This window comes from Oncorhynchus tshawytscha, linkage group LG32, assembly GCF_018296145.1.
Source record: "Oncorhynchus tshawytscha isolate Ot180627B linkage group LG32, Otsh_v2.0, whole genome shotgun sequence".
Classification (NCBI taxonomy): Eukaryota; Metazoa; Chordata; class Actinopteri; order Salmoniformes; family Salmonidae; genus Oncorhynchus; species Oncorhynchus tshawytscha.
In genome coordinates, this window is record NC_056460.1 from 133,594 (window position 1) to 151,464 (window position 17,871).

General features: G+C 39.8%; 1 protein-coding gene across 4 annotated transcripts in view; it reads left to right on the top strand.

Moving 5' to 3' along the window:
* LOC112247802 (spectrin beta chain, non-erythrocytic 1) overlaps positions 1 to 14,088 on the top strand; it is a 112,180-nt gene extending 98,092 nt beyond the window's left edge. For all 4 annotated transcript variants that reach the window (XM_024416630.2, XM_024416628.2, XM_042310622.1 and 1 more), the window contains 8 exons: positions 35 to 119; positions 978 to 1,174; positions 1,706 to 1,806; positions 7,926 to 7,980; positions 10,146 to 10,360; positions 10,538 to 10,711; positions 12,245 to 12,287; positions 12,700 to 14,088. In XM_024416630.2, the coding sequence (XP_024272398.1) occupies positions 35 to 119; positions 978 to 1,174; positions 1,706 to 1,806; positions 7,926 to 7,980; positions 10,146 to 10,360; positions 10,538 to 10,711; positions 12,245 to 12,287; positions 12,700 to 12,918 (1,089 nt within the window). In that variant the 3' untranslated portion in view covers positions 12,919 to 14,088. The remainder of the gene's footprint in view (positions 1 to 34; positions 120 to 977; positions 1,175 to 1,705; positions 1,807 to 7,925; positions 7,981 to 10,145; positions 10,361 to 10,537; positions 10,712 to 12,244; positions 12,288 to 12,699) is intronic.
* The last annotated feature ends 3,783 nt before the right edge of the window (positions 14,089 to 17,871 follow it).

The window sequence follows — 17,871 nt, forward strand, 5'->3', positions numbered from 1 at the left end:
AATATAATAATTTGCTGCTCTGTCCTCTGTTTAGATCAAAGATAAATTACTACAGCTGATGGACAAGAGGAAAGACATGATTGACAAGTGGGAGGACCGACGGGAGTGGTTAAGACTGAGTAAGGATTTTTGTTCATACTTTCCCACATGCTATTGGATGGAATCTTGTCACTAGTTGAGCATATCCCGCCCTATTGGGCACCAAACTGATTCAATGAACGTTGTTTCAATGTAATTTGTCAATGTATTATGACATGCAATTAATTATATGTATTAACCCTAGATGACTGACAGGGCACTGTTTTGAAGCCACCGAGCAGCCATTTTGCTACTCTACCTCCCTCCATTTCAAAACATTTTTTGGAAGCTATATAAATCAAAATGTGTATGTCTATATTCATTTTTGACAAGTCTATTCTATTACAGACACCTTATGCTTACTTAAAATATATATTTTTTGAACTGAACATGAAAAAAATAAATATATATATATATAAATATATGACTTAAAACATTTTTGGGGTAGAGTACTAATGTTACTGTCCCCATAACAAAGATATACTTAAATACATGTAATTTTGTCCTAGAATTGGCTTCAAAGCCTCACATTGGCCATTACGTAGCAAAACCAATCCAGAGTTTATACACATCATTGCATGGAATCTATGTATTAAATACCTAGTTGCCGGGGAATTTAATGCGGGGAAACTTAAATCAGTTTTACCTCATTTCTATCAGCATGTTAAATGTGCAACCAGAGGGAAAAAAATTCTAGACCACCTTTACTCCACACACGTTTACAAAGCTCTCCCTCGCCCTCCATTTGGCAAATCGGACCATAATGCTGTCCTCTTGATTCCTGCTTACAAGCAAAAAATTAAAGCAGAAAGCAACAGTGACTAGGTCTATAAAAAAGTGATCAGATGAAGCAGATGTTTTCCCTGTTGACTTTCTTCTCTTTGCTCTGCATGGTCTAGTTTTGGAAGTTCACCAGTTTGGGAGGGATGCAGGGGTGGCAGAGGCGTGGCTGCTGGGACAGGAACCATACCTGTTTGGCCTGGAGTTGGGGCAGAGCGTGGACGAAGTGGAGAAACTGATCAAGAGGCACGAGGCTTTTGAGAAGTCGGCCGCTACTTGGGAGGAGCGCTTCTCAGCACTGGAGAGGTTGACTACGGTGAGCGTTTTGACAGTTTGCAATTTTTCTGTGACGTGTCATGAATGTTTATGATAAAAGGATTCTTAGACATTAGTCTTACTCATAGACAGTTAATTTTTCAGTTCTATTCCAGTGGGCATTTGTAATGTTCATAAAACATTGTTTAGTGAACAGCTATCTTGTGCTAGTCAATTATTTAAGTTCACATACTAACATTGACACCTAGTGTTAACTGCATGTCATTACAGTATTTACCCAATATTTCATGAAAAATTTGATAGTAGTAATATAATATAAGTTCAAAGAATTCAAAATAATTGGTAATAATTTGTACAATGTTTTGCATGTTCCAATGAATCCCAAAGAAACTACAATGTAATCATTAGGTAATTAAATTAGCTACCATTTTTCACATCTTTAAGTCCCAGGTAAATAGAAAACTTTAAAATTGAAGTATGACCCATCACTCTTTGAAGGTGGCATTGCCAAATTTACTCAGATAAAGGTGGTAAAATGAGACTGAGGTTCTGTTGTGTCTTGTTCTTCCAGTTGGAGTTATTGGAAGTGAGAAGACAGCAAGAGGAAGAAGAGAGAATGCGAAAAACCCCTTCGCCGGAGCCTTTACCGGCGCAGGACTCACCACAGCAGAGGTAAGTGTAGTGGTTAGGGCTGTTGCTTATCTTGTTTATTGTTTATCTTTACAACAGGAGTATAGCTTACCTGGCTGGCATGAAAATGAACAAAGGGAAAAGCGTCCTCCGTTCGTTATTTAAGTGCATAGATGACTTGTATTTTTTCCCGCTGCCCCTGTTTCGAGACAGGTGCATGATAATGGTAATTTCTATATTTAATAAAAATCACACATATATATTATTTAGTACAGGTGAAGTCAGACGTTTACATACACCTTAGCCAAATACATTTAAACTACGTTTTTCACTATTCCTGACATTTAATCCTAGTAGCAATTCCCTGTCTTAGGTCAGTTAGTATCACCACTTTATTTTAAGAATGTGAAATGTCAGAATAATAGAAGAGAGAATTCAGCTTTTAGTTATTTCATCACATTCCCAGTGGGTCAGAAGCTTACATACACTCAATTAGTATTTGGTAGCATTGCCTTTAAATTGTTTAATTTGGGTCAAATGCTTTGGGTAGCCTTCCACAAGCTTCCCACAATAAGTTGGGTGAATTCTGGCCCATTCCCCCTGACAGAGCTGGTGTTACTGAGGTTTGTAGGCCTCTTGCTCTCACACACTTTTTCAGTTCTGCCCACAAATTCTCGAAAGGATTGAGGTCAGGGCTTTGTGATGGCCACTCCAATACCTTGATTTTGTTGTCCTTAACACTTTTTCAGGCTAGGGTCTATTTTTCTCCACTTCCTGTCTGACTGACGTGCACAAAGTAAACTGCCTGTTACTCAGGCCCAGAAGCCAGGATATGCATCTAATTGGTACCAGTGGATATAAAACACTTTGAATTTTGTAGAAATTTTATAATAATGTATGAGACTATAACACAATAAATATGGGAGGAGAAAATCCAAAGAAAAACCAACCAGATTATTATAATATTTTTTTTAGAGAGCTCATGCTCTTACAATGGAAAGTATATGGGCATATCCAAATTCAGCTCCCAGATTACAATTACTATGGCTTCCACTAGATGTCAACAGTCTTTGTTCAAGGTTTCAGGCTTGTTTCTTCCCAAACAAGGAAGAAGTACGAGTTTTAGTACTGGGGCTCAGAGTTGGAAATCAGTCTGTGCGTGTGCGACGAAGAGGACGCGCATCTGCTAATATCGTTTTCCTATTGAACATACTTCTTTCCGTATGAAATATTATAGTTTAATTACATTTTAGGCTACCTGAGAATGTATTTTGACTTGTTTTAACAAAGTTTAGCGGTAGATTTTTGGATTCCTTTCTCTGCTTGTTGAACGAGTGGATTACTCAAATCGATGGCGCCAACTAAACAGACTTTTTGGGATATAAAGAAGGATTTTATCTAACAAAACGACACTACATTTTGTAGCTGGGACCATTTGGATTGCAAATCAGAGGAAGATTTAATATTTAATCGCTATTTGTGATTTTATGAAGCCTGTGCCGGTGGAACAATATGTTGATGTGGGGCGCCATCCTCAAACAATCACATGGCATGCTTTAGCTGTAAAGCCTATTGTAAATCTGACAGTACAGTTAGATTACAAAAACTTAAGCTTTTAACCGATATAAGACACTGGTATGTACCAAAATGTTTAATATCCATAATTCTTATGATTATTTAATTGAATTGCGCGCCCTCCAATTTCACCGGAAGTTGTCGACAGGTGTCCCGCTAGCGGGACAGCCCTATTTTGCCACAACTTTGGAAGTATGCTTGGGGTCATTGTCCATTTGGAAGACACATTTGCAACCAAGCTTTAATTTCCTGACTGATTGTTGCTTCAATATATCCACATCATTTTCCTCCGTCATGATGCCATCTATTTTGTGAAGTGCACCAGCCCCTCCTGCAGCAAAGCACCCCCACAACATGATGCTGCCACCCCCGTGCTTCACGGTTAGGATGGTGTTCTTCGGATTGTAAGCCTCCCTCTTTTCCCTTGAAACATAACGATGGTCATTATGATCAAACAGTTCTATTTGTGTTTCATCAGACCAGAGGACATTTCTCCAAAAAGTACAATCTTTGTCCCCATGTGCAGTTGCAAACCGTACTCTGGCTTTTTTTATGGTGGTTTTGGATATGTCGATATAGGACTTGTTTTACTGTGGATATAGATACTTTTGTACCTGTTTCCTCCAGCATCTTCACAAGGTCCTTTGCTGTTGATTTGTACATTTCGCACCCAAGTACGTTCATCTCTAGGAGGCAGAACGCGTCTCCTCCTGAGCTGTATGATGGCTGCGTGGTCCCATGGTGTTTATGCTTGCATATTATTGTTTGTACAGATGAACGTGGTACCTTCAGGCATTTGGAAATTGCTCCCAAGGATGAACCAGACTTGTGGAGGTCTACATTTTTTTTTGTCTGAGATCTTGGCTGATTTCTTTTGATTTTCACGTGATGTAAAGCAAAGAGGCACGGAGTTTGAAGGTAGGCCTGGAAATACATCCACAGGTACACCTCCAATTTGTTATATTTTTATTTCACCTTTATTTAATTAACCAGGTAGGCTAGTTGAGAAAAAGTTCTCATTTACAACTGCGACATGGCCAGGATAAAGCAAAGCAGTTCGACATATATAACAACACAGAGTTACACATGGAATTAACAAACACTGGAGTGGTAGATGTGCAGAAGATGAATGTGCAAGTAGAGATACTGGGGTGCAAAGGAGCTAAATAAATAAATACAGTATGGGGATGAGGTAGTTGGATGGGCTATTTACAGATGGGCTATGTACAGGTGAAATGATCTGTGAGCTGCTCTGACAGGTGGTGCTTGAAGTTAGTGAGGGAGATATGAGTCTCCAGCTTCAGCGATTTTTGCAGTTCGTTCCAGTCATTGGCAGCAGAACTGGAAGGAAAGGCGGCCAAAGGAGGAATTGGCTTTGGGGGTGACCAGTGAAATACACCTGCTGGAGCATGTGCTGCGGGTGGGTGCTGACCAGTGATTTGAGATTAGGCGGAGCTTTACCTAGCAAAGACTTGTAGATGACCTGGAGCCAGTGGGTTTGAAAGGAGTATGAAGCGAGGGCCAGCCAACGAGAGCATACAGGTCGCAGTGGTGGGTCGTATATGGGGCTTTGGTGACAAAACGGATGGCACTGTGATAGACTGCATCCAATTTGTTGAGTAGAGTGTTGGTAGGATAGTCGGATAGAGGATCGGTAGGATAGTCAGTTTTACGAGGGTATGTTTGGCAGCATGAGTGAAGGATGCTTCTTTTGCGAAATAGGAGCCGATTCTAGATTTCATTTTGGATTGGAGATGCTTAATGTGGCTCTGGAAAGAGAGTTTACAGTCTAATCAGACACCTAGGTATTTGTTGTTGTCCACATATTCTAGGTCAGAACCGTCCAGAGTAGTGACGCTGGATGGGCGGGCAGGTGCTGACAGCGATCGGTTGAAGAGCATGCATTTAGTTTTCCTAGCATTTAAGAGCAGTTGGAGGCCACGGAAGGAGAGTTGTATGGCATTGAAGCTCGTCTGGAGGTTAGTTACCACAGTGTCCAAAGAAGGGCCAGAGGTATACAGAATGGTGTCAGCTGCGTAGAGGTGGATCAGAGAATCACCAGCAGCAAGAGCGACATCATTGATGTATACAGAGAAGAGGGTCGGCCCAAGATTTGAATTGACAATTGACTCAAATGATGTCAATTAGCCTAACGGAAGCTTCTAAAGCCATGACATAATTTTCTGGAATTTTCCGAGTTGTTTAAAGGCACAGTCAACTTAGTGTATGTAAACTTCTGACCCCGTGGAATTGTGATACAGTGAATTATTAGTGAAATAATCTGTCTGTAAACAATTGTAGGAAAAATTACTTGTGTCCTGCGCAAAGTAGATGTCCTAACTGACTTTCCAAAACTATACTTAACACGAAATTTGTGGAGTGATTGAAAAACAAGTTTCAATGACTCCAACCTAAGTGTATGTAAACTTCAGACTTCAACTGCAGGTGTAAAGATAAGATTAAATTAAGAATAGTCTGATGGGTGACAATATTAGCCTGTCACTTGTGAATGATATATTATCTCTTGTGAATCATGCCCAGCATAAGAAACTGCATTTTTTTCTAATCGTAGTCACACACCTTATGTAGCCTAGCCCATATGCCTATATGTTTTGAAAAGGTTAGTATCACAATTAAAGTGGCCAAATAACTTCTTAAAATTAAACACGTTAATCCGCTTTACAAGGCGTTAAGAGCCTAACTGGCATGCATAAACAGCGTGTGAGTTTCAAGTTTGGGGTAGATAATTTCACCATAAAAATGCACCTTTTTAATAATGTTTTTTTTTATAATGGTGTTTTCCAGCTAATGGAACATTCGTGTAGCCTACTACCATGTGTACATTGCTGTGCTTATAATGTGAAGAAATAGCCTAATAGTTTATTAACATTTTAAGCTAAATGTTCTGATCTGTTGCGTCTGCCAAATTGCATAAAATAATGTTTTGATGCTAGTGGTTGTATTAATTTGCAATCTATTGCATCCCACAACTGTCCCAGACTATGTTTGGAATATTTATTTCTCGCACAGAATAGAATATGTCGACTTTTGTACTATGTGGATAGTAGATTGACAAAGGCTAATGCTTTTGCTGCTCGTTAGGCCTACTCATCTTGTTGGCTAATGAAAAGTAAATGTGGACAGTTCTTCCAATATCTTCAATTATGCACCTCAGAATTGGATTAGGATGCGTCTCCGATGTGTCTGTCTTCACTTGTAGCCTGTGAGAAAGACCTGATCATGTGAGGGAGAGCCATGTGAGTGATAGGTGTTTAGGAGCGCGCAGCACTCCGGGAGATGGGCACAACACAGCACTCAGGGAGAAGGGCAAAACGCAGCACTCCGGCCACTGGCCACAAAAGGCATGGATTTTTTTAGAGTGCTTTACGGCCACAAATGGGATGCCACAGTGAAATTGAGGCATTATCAAGTACTTGTCAAATTGTGAATGAAAGACTAATGAAGTGTTTACAGCCTGTGCAAAAAAAAACTAAGCAGAGCTCATGCTACTGTTTTCAAATCATCATTGGAGTCGCATCATGCAGCCTTACAATGTATTAAACATATAGCCCAACGTTTCTAGAACAACTAAAGTTACATTAATAACTCTAAATGAAGCATATAGGAGTACCTATTTCTTTGCTAATCGCTCAATACAGAATAGCCAAATGTGCGCACTCCCTCAAATCGTTTGGAAATAATATTTCGATTTTATTCAGCTTTGTTCAATTGTGTTCTTCATACTATAAAATAAATACAATAATGTCACAGAATTCTAAACAAATCTTGTCTGTTAAATGAACTAGTGTAGCCCACAGCCATTTGGCATAGCCAGATCAGGACCTAACATAAGGACATATCAGAGTATGTTATTCTGTTCTTCTGAAATGGACAACATTTTCTTCGTATCAAGCTTCTTTAGACCTGTCTACAATAAATAATGGATTTATTGTGAAGGTGTAGGCTATATTACATGGATTTATTATACTTTTTAAAATGTAGATGTTCTGAAGGTCTGCATTGTTAGCTTGTAGGCTATGTGTGAAACCCAGGAGATGAATGGTCAATTACCGTGAGACCAGTTATTTCCTTGACAATCACTGGCTGACGAAATGTTGTAACTGCCACCGCCCTGGTAGCGGTGTTGGTAAAGAAACAGACAAGGGTGTGTTTCCCAAAGCCATCATAGCTAATGTAGTATGTTACTTATCTCAAAGACTCAGACTCATTCCACTCCCAGACTCATTCCAATCGTAGAATAACAAAGTGCTTCCTTTTACGTATTTCAGTGTTTCCCAAACTCTGTCATGGGGACCCCAGGGGGTTAACGTTTAGGTTTTTGCCCTAGCACCACACAGTTGATTGAAATAATCAACTCATCATTAAGATTAGATTATTTGAATAATATTTGTAGTGCTAGGGCAAAGAACCAACATGTGCACTCATCAAACAATTGTGGCTCTTTCAAGTAAATTAAGTTAGCGATGAAAATCGCCACAGGCAAGTTGTTAGGTAGCTCATGGACACTTACTCATCTTCATTGACTCGCTTCCTGATTATCCCTTTCTACTTTATATTCTCCACAGTGGAGTAGAGAATGGACTGCAGAACGGACTGCCCTCAGACCAGGATTCTCCACAGGTAAGTCACTGCTCCAAAGTTTACCACCAAAAATATGCCAGCTTTTAGGGTCTGACTAGGGCCTGACTAGGGCCTTACTTCTCAGAACATTACATTGTTAAATCTCACCTAAGGTGCATTGTTTGCATCTGAGGCGTTTCCCAGAAAACATAATTGCATTAAAGCTGAATATTAATATATTGAAATATTTTATGTATGAAATATAAATTAAATTATTTTGGTGTGAAGGCCCATCCATGCCTCTTCAAATTATAATAATAATTCATGTTGGTCTATGACCCCACTGGTGTCAAGGCCACCTCTTATGTAGGTTAATCTGCATTTTGTCCTGCGCTACCCTGTCATTCCAGTACTTCTTCAATCACTACTAACGACAAACTAAGACCCAAGTATATGTAGAACAATGAAGCAGCAATTCCTGCTTGTGCATGCCTGTCACATATTTCTAAAACTAAAAGCATTGTATTTAGGACAAATCATTCACTAAACCCTAAACCTCAACCAAATCTTGTAATAAATTATGTGGAAATTTGAGAGTTGAGTTGACTAAACTGCTTGGAGTAACCTTGGATTGTAAACTGTTATTGTCAAAACAGTAGCTAAGATGGGGAGACGTCTGTCCATAGTAAAGCGCTGCTGCTCAACCTTCTTAACAGCACTATCAACAAGGCAGATCCTACTGGCCCTAGTTTTGTCGCACCTGGACTACTGTTCAGTTGTGTGGTCAGGTGCCACAAACCGGGACTTAGCAATTAGCTCAAAACAGGGCAGTAGCGATTGCTTGTCAATCTCTCCTGGCTCAAAGCGGAGGAGGGATTGACTTCATCATTACTTGTATTTATAAGAGGTATTGACATGTTGAATGCACCGAGCTGTCTGTTTTGAACTACTGGCGCACAGCTCGGACACCCATGCATACCCCACAAGGCATGCCACAAGAGGTCTCTTCACAGTCCCCAAGTCCAGAACAGACTATGGGAGGTGCACAGTACTAAATAGAGCCATGACTACATGGAACTCTATTCCACATCAAGTAACTAATGCAAGCTGTAAAAATTTATTTAAGAAACTGATTTTAAAAAATACACCTTATGGAACTGCGGGGACTGTGAAGCAACACACATGTACAGAGACACCTGCATACACATGATAACATACACCATATACACACACGTACACATCAATTTTGTATTGTAGATATGTGGTAGTGGTGGAGTAGGGGCCTGAAGGCAGACAGTGTGTTGTGAAATCTGTGAATGTATTGTAATGTTTTTAAAATTGTATAACTGCCTTCATTTTGCTGGACCCCAGGAAGAGATAATGGGGATCCATAATAAATACAAATACAAATCATTGGTATGGTGATACAGTGCAGACCAGGGTTCAAATACTATTTAGGGTAATTTAATTACTTTTAAAGACATTCCAAAGTAAACATTTATCATTTTAAATGTTATTTTTAAGACAAGTAGTTGATTATTGGAATGTATTAGGAAATACACTTGGTATGTATTTTAAAACTCAAATACACTTCCAGGCATTTTATTACATTTCAGGAGAAGACCCAGATGCAGACAGTGTCAAAGTAACAAATGTTTATTACTAGTACATGGGGCAAGTGAAATGACAGGTCAAGGGCAGGCAGAGGTCAGTAATCCAGATCAGAGTCCATAAAGTACAGAACAGCAGGCAGTCTCGAGGTCAGGGCAGGCATAGGTCAATAATCCAGGGTGGTGTGACAAGGAACAGAATGGCAGTCAGAGTCAGGGCAGGCAGAATGGTCAAAACCGGGGAAACTAGCAAACAGGAATTAGAAAAAGACAAGAGGAAAAACACTGGTAGGCTTGACAAACAAAACAAACTGGCAACATACAAACACAGGTATAAGTACACTGGGGATAATGGGGAAGATGGGTGACACCTGGAGGGGGGGGGTGGAGACAAGAACAGAGACATGTGAAACAGACCAAGGTGTAACAGTACCCCCCCACCCACCCCTCCAGGGGCGCTACCTGGCGTCCTACCTGGGCGCATACCTGGTTGACTCAATCACAACATTCTTTGTCCAAATACAATTCAGAAACCAAAAGAGCTATTAGCGTTGCATACTCTAGTTTTAAGGCATAATTGGGGAAATGATTGGGCGCTCTCTCTCACACACACAGAACGGTGTGGACAGAGTTGAGATCATGAATGGAGTGGCGGAGCAGAACTCAAAGGACCCGAGCCCCATTCCCTCACCCACAGCCGACCGGCGGGGCAAGGGCAGCCTGTCCTCCACGTTGCTGACCCAGAACCACGATTCGCCTGTGGCTCAGCTGGAGGGCTTCCTGCATCGCAAGCATGAATGGGAGGGACACAACAAGAAGGCCTCAAGCAGGTATGGTGAACTGGATCAAAAGAGAGAATCCAAATAGCATTGTTTGGAAGAAGTCATTTAATTATACAGTTTATTTTTATGTAAATAGATTATTTTAAGGAAGGTAACTTGTGTTCTACAATACATCCCAGGCTCACAATGACTTTTTTCCCAGGCTCACAAAGCTCTCTTTTTCAGATCATGGCATAACGTGTACTGCGTTATCAACAAGCAGGAAATGGGCTTCTACAAAGACGACAAGGGTGCTGGTCAAGGCATCCCCTACCATAATGCGATTCCGATCAGTCTAATGGGGGCTGTGTGTGATGTGGCCATGGACTACAAAAAAAAGAAGCATGTCTTCAAACTCAGGTAAAAAATTGGAGTGGTGTTCATGTTTCTTCTCATGGAATCACCCCAGAAGTGGATCCTCTCAGTTGTACTTATTTACGCTATCTGCTTCAGTCTAAATCGGATTTCTTAATGTTCTAATTCATTTTGTTAAAACCAGTTCAGTTTAATGACTGCCATTTCAGAATGTTTTTTTTTGCAAATGTTGCTATCCAAATCTGAAATACACTGCTCAAAAAAATAAAGGGAACATTTAAACAACACAATGTAACTCCAAGTCAATCACACTTCTGTGAAATCAAACTGTCCACTTAGGAAGCAACACTGATTGACAATAAATGTCACATGCTGTTGTGCAAATGGAATAGACAACAGGTGGAAATTATAGGCAATTGGCAAGACACCCCCAATAAAGGAGTGGTTCTGCAGGTGGTGACCACAGACCACTTCTCAGTTCCTATGCTTCCTGGCTGATGTTTTGGTCACTTTTGAATGCTGGCAGTGCTTTCACTCTAGTGGTAGCATGAGACTGAGTCTACAACCCACACAAGTAGCTCAGGTAGTGCAGCTCATCCAGGATGGCACATCAATGCGAGCTGTGGCAAGAAGGTTTGCTGTGTCTGTCAGCGTAGTGTCCAGAGCATGGAGGCACTACCAGGAGACAGGCCAGTACATCAGGAGACGTGGAGGAGGCCGTAGGAGGGCAACAACCCAGCAGCAAGACCACTACCTCCACCTTTGTGCAAGGAGGAGCGGGAGGAGCACTGCCAGAGCCCTGCAAAATGACCTCCAGCAGGCCACAAATGTGCATGTGTCTGCTCAAACGGTCAGAAACAGACTCCATGAGGGTGGTATGAGGGCCCGACTTCCACAGATGGCCACAACTGCCATTAGGTACCGAGATGAGATCCTCAGACCCCTTGTGAGACCATATGCTGGTGCGGTTGGCCCTGGGTTCCTCCTAATGCAAGACAATGCTAGACCTCATGTGGCTGGAGTGTGTCAGCAGTTCCTGCAAGAGGAAGGCATTGATGCTATGGACTGCCCATTCCCCAGACCTGAATCCAATTGAGCACATCTGGGACATCATGTCTCGCTCCATCCACCAACAGACCACAGACTGTCCAGGAGTTGGCGGATGCTTTAGTCCAGGTCTGGGAGGAGATCCCTCAGGAGACCATCCGCCACCTCATCAGGAGCATGCCCAGGCGTTGTAGGGAGGTCATACAGGCACGTGGAGGCCACACACTCTACTGAGCCTCATTTTGACTTGTTTTAAGGACATTACTTCAAAGTTGGATCAGCCTGTAGTGTGGTTTTCCACTTTAATTTTGAGTGTGACTCCAAATCCAGACCTCCATGGGTTGATAAATTTGATTTCCATTGATAATTTGTGTGATTTTGTTGTCAGCACATTCAACTATGTAAAGAAAAAAGTATTTAATAAGAATATTTCATTCATTCAGATCTAGGATGTGTTGTTTTATTGTTCCCTTTATTTTTTTGAGCAGTGTATGTTTAAGTTACGAAAAAAAATTTTTTTTTTTTTCTCAGAGTTGCTGATGGAAATGAGTATCTCTTCCAAGCCAAAGAAGAGGTAAGTCGGCTTCCTTTGTTTAACATTTTGTGTAATCGTGTTAAATATTGTTTCGGTAGGCCAAAACAAAACAGTGGGTATACTGTAAAACAAATTAACAACAACTTTTGCATAGAGGCCCTGTTCTTGACTACCCAACCTAATTATTGGGCTAGTTGTTAAACTGGCCTCCACTACCTTGCATGTACCTATTCTTCTAGTTTGAGTTTCCCCAAAATTCCCTAGCTAATGTGGCACTTTATATGTCATGACGACCCAGACTCAGTACTTCTTTGCCAAAGTACTTCTTTGCCAAATTTCATTCACTTATAAACATAGATCTTTACAATTGCCATTCTCTTTTTGAGACAGAGAAAGCACAACATTAGCTAAAAAGTACTAAGGAAACTGACCTTTCAATGACCCCTTACAGGAAGAGATGAGCACATGGATCCAGGCCATTCTGAACGCGGGGACACCTGATAAGGTATCGATTACGCCCAGCAACCAGAGCACTCCGGCATCGAGCCGAGCCCAGACCCTGCCCGCCACTGTCACCCTCACCACCGAATCCAGCCCGGGCAAGCGGGAGAAAGACAAAGAAAAGGACAAGGAGAAGCGATTCAGCCTCTTTGGCAAGAAAAAGCTATAAAGTTTCTCAGCAATGAAGACATTCTGTTTTTTATTAGTGCAGCATTGTTTTTTCTTTACTTCTTTTTAATTTTTGTCTGTCCAGCCACTGATATTCCTGCTCAACTACACCACATGCTGTGTTTAATGTTCCTGGAATTGGGTAAAACTGTTGAGACTTGAAATACAAATGTAAATGAAACATTTTAACTTTGTTAGTGTCAAGGTGTATCTGGCAGGTTCCATCATGAAATAGATTTGGTAATATCATGAGGACCATTTAATTTTTTTAGCTTTATTATTTACTTGTAAAAAATGTGTTTTTGTGCTTTTTGTAATTGTGTTTTGTTAAAATGGGTCTGAGTATTTAAACATTTCCTCAATTTTGTGAGGGTGTCTTCAAGAGGCAGGCCTACATTTTTTTTCTGTTGAAAAGGGAGACAACATTACTTCAAAATAATTCATTTTTGTGACTGGACATACACATATTGAATAAAGAATTTAATGAAACTTTTCAACATAATTTACTATGATTCTTACTTGAAAACAAACAACCTCGAGAAAATAATCGGGCTCCACAAGGGCATAGCTAGCCAGCATTATGAATAAGCGCATTTCTTTTTTGGTCAAGATAACCCTAATAATACACCTTTAATTGAAACAAGATGAATATCTTTAAATTATTCTCTCATGGAGTAATGTTTTATATATATCATGGACCAGTAATTATTTTCCTTTGTTTACTTTTGTCCCTCTTGAGTTGCATCATAATATATGTTTCCAAATAATAATAGTTGGCTACAGATTATAAAATCAGTATGTATAACAAACACTTTAAAGCATTGATGTTAAAATGGAAATTCAGCATTTACTGCAAAAAAAGGTTGCTTGCTTGTTGGCTCTAGCACTGCACATTATAATTTTTGCTATGTTATCCTGTTATTTGATACATAGTGTGCATTTCTTTGTCACTGTATCTATTGTATTGAGAGAGAAAAACATCTTACTGCACAATCAGAAATTATGTAATAGGAATGAAATGCTTTGCAATGCCTGGGTCTTTGGGCATATGGAATATTGACCTGGATTTCTGATGTATGAAACTGCACCTGTAGATCTCTCTCTCTCTCTCGCTCTCTCTCCCATTTTTATATGTATATGTACGATGTCATTAAAATGCTATTAAACATTATAGTTTGTGTGCTATCTATGGTTTTGGAAAAGTGGAGCTCGTCTGCTTGAAAACGTTGAACCTTGCTGTAATCTAATGAGTACTTTAAGTCTACTCTGTGCAATCAATGTAACTGTAAATATACATTCAAAGTTCAAATGCCCTAGTCTATAACGTCAGTACAGAGCACCTTATTGTGATGTGCTGGTCATATTTTTGTTAACCCACAACAGCCCAAAATTCCTAATAACCCATCTGCAACTGCCCTACTATATGTGATAAAGTGAAAATCTGAGGCCCACACCGCACCCTAACCCACAAACACAGAAAATGCACTGTAGAGATGCTGGGAAAATGTTTTGACTTGGGTGCAGGATATTTTTTTTACCGCCACTAGGCCTTTGTTTCTTATAATTTCCAACATTTTGATAGGCTATTTGTTCGTCAACTTGTCTATAATTAGCTACAAGCAGCTTATCTTCTGTCATACAGTGCCTTCAGAAAGTCTTCGTACCCTTTGACCTTTTCCACATTTTGTTGTCTTACAAAAGTGGGATTCAAGTGGATGTAATTGTCATTTTTTTTGTCAAAGTCTACACAAAGTACTCTGTTAATGTCAAAGTGGAAGAAAAATTCTAACATTTATTTTTATTATGGAAAATTAAATACTATTATATCTGGATTAGATAAGTATTCCATTTTTTTTTAAATGTTAATGCAAATTAAATAACTGATAGTTGTTGCGCAAGTATTCAGCTCTGATTCAATACATGTTAGAATCACCTTTGGCAGAGACTAAAGCTGTGAGTATTTCTGGGTAAGTCTCTAAGAACTTTGCACACCTGGATTGTACAATAGTTCCCAATTATTACTTTTTAGAATGTCAAACTCTGTCAAGTTGGTTGTTGATCATTACTAGACAGTCAATTTCAAGTCTTGCCATGTACAGTTGAAATCGGAAGTTTACATACACCTTAGCCAAATACATTAACTCAGTTTTTCATAATTCCTGACATTTAATCAGAGTAAAAATTAGGATCACTTTATTTTAAGAATGTGAAATGTCAGAATAATAATAATAGAGTGATTTATTTCAGCTTTATTTATTTCATCAGAAGTACACTCAATTAGTATTTGGTAGCATTGCCTTTAAATTGTTCAACTTGGGTCAAACGTTTTGGGTAGCTTCCCACAATAAGTTGGGTGAATTTTGGCCCATTCCTCCTGACTGAGCTGGTTTGTAGGCCTCCTTGCTCGCACACGCCTTTTCAGTTCTGCCCCAAATTTTCTATAGGATGGGGTCGGGGCTTTGTGATGGCCACTCCAATACCTTGACTTTGTTGTCCTTAAGCCATTTTACCACAACTTTGGAAGTATGCTTTCGGTCCATTTGGAAGATCCATTTGTGACCAAGCTTTAACTTCCTGACTGATGTCTTGAGATGTTGCTTCAATATATCCACAATATTCCTCCCTCATGATTGCAGTTTATTTTGTGAAGTGCACCAGTCCCTCCTGCAGCAAAGCACCCCCACAACATGATGCTGCCACCCACGTGCTTCACGTTTGGGATGGTGTTCTTCGGCTTGCAAGCATCCCCCTTTTTCCTCCAAACATAACAATGGTCATTATGGCCAAACAGTTCTATTTTTGTTTCATCAGACCAGAAGATATTTCTCCAAAAAGTACAATCTTTGTCCCCATGTGCAGTTGAAAACCGTACTCTGGCTTTTTTATGGCTGTTTTGGAGCAGTAGCTTCTTCGTTGCTGAGCGGCCTTTCAGATTATGTCGATATAGGACTCGTGTTACTGTGGATATAGATACTTTTGTACCTGTTTCCTCCGGCATCTTCACAAGGTCCTTTGCTGTTGTTCTGGGATTGATTTGCACTTTTTCCACCAAAGTATGTTCATCTCTAGGAGACAGAACGCGTCTCCCTCCTGACGGCTGCTTGGTCCCATGGTGTTTATATTTGCGTACTATTGTTTGTACAACGTGGTACCTTCAGGCGTTTGGAATTTGCTCCCAAGGATGAACCAGACCAGACTACAATTTGTCTGAGGTCTTGGCTGATTTCTTAAGATTTCCCCATGATGTCAAGCAAAGAGGCACTGAGTTTGAAGGTAGGCCTTGAAATACATCCACAGGTACACCCCAATTGACTCAAATGATGTCAATTCGCTTATCAGAAGCTACTAAAGCCATGACATAGTTTTCTGGACTTTTCCAAGCTGTTTAAAGGCACAGTCAACTTAGTGTAAACTTGTGACCCACTGGAATTGTGATACAGTGAGTTATAAGTGAAATAATCTGTCTGTAAACAATTGTTGGAACAATTACAAAGTAGATGTCCTAACTGACTTGCCAAAACTATAATTTGTTAAGACATTTGTGGAGTGGTTGAAAAACGAGTTTTAATGACTCCAACCTAAGTGTATGTAAACTTCAACTGTATTTTCAAGACGATTTAAGTCAAAACTGTAACTACTCTCGTAAGCAACTTGCCTGTGCTTAGCTCTCTTCCGTTTATTTGTATCCTAAAAAACTCCATAGTCCTTGCCAAAGACAAGCATACCCATAACATGATGCAACCCCCAACAAGGTATAAATCATGTTTGATGTACTCTGTAAGTAAACATTTTTGCATTACTGTTTAAACTAGATGATAGGAACACTGAACATTTTTTCAGCAAGTTGCAACCTTGAAATACAGAAATAAATAGTTTTCCATAAACAAGGTCTAAATCATGTTTGATGCACTCTAAGCTATTTCTTTGCAAGACTGTTTAAACAAGTTGATAGGAGCACTGTGGACAATGTTCAGCAAGTTGCAACCTTGAAATACAGAAATAAACACTTTTCCATAAACATGGTCTAAATTGTGTTTGATGCACTCTAAGTAAAACATTTTTGAAGTACTGTTTTAAACTAGATGATAGGAACACTGTGGACAATTTTTAGTAAGTTGCAAAGTTGAAATACAGACCTAAACACTTTTCCATCAACAAAGTCTAAATCACGTTTGAAGCACTCGCTAAGCATTTTTTTTTTGCAGTACTGTTTAAACAAGATGAAAGGAACACTGTGGACAATTTTCAGCAAGTTGCAACGTTGAAATACAGAGAAAAACGCTTTTCCAAAAACAAGCTCTAAATCATGTTTGATAAACTAAGTAACATTTTTTTGTAGGACTGTTTAAACAAGATAAGAACACTTGTGGACAATTCAGCAAGTTCCTTCTGTAAATCATATTTGATGCACTCTGCAATCAATTTTTTTGCAGGACTGTTGTTCCAATTCTATAAAATTATTTTGTATTTTTTCATGTTGAGAGCTCTAAATCCAGCGGAGAATATCACAGCGAGATTAAACTACTATTGCTGCATGCATCTGATGGACTCTCCCGTAGTACCCAGGACAGCTGTGAGTTTCACAGGCATGGGAAAATAGTTCCTTTGACACGTCACACCCTATGCAAATCTGTCTGAAACCTGACACTTCAAGTCATTTCCGCTGAGAGAGTGAGAGTGGAGAGCAGAGGCATGGGGCTTCTTTGGCACTATAAGGCACTGCACCCTACAACATTCACAGAGCGCCAAAATGTCAGTCGGAACCGGTCCAGAAACTCTCCCAAATAAGGGACTTAACATCTAAGAAAGAAACACAAGACTTAACTTATCCACCTATGGCAGGTACTGTACCTACCTCATCCCCATACTGGTATTTATTTATTCTGCTCCTTTTCACCCCAGTATCTCTACCTGCACATTCAACTTCTGCCGATCTACCATTCCAGTGTTTAAT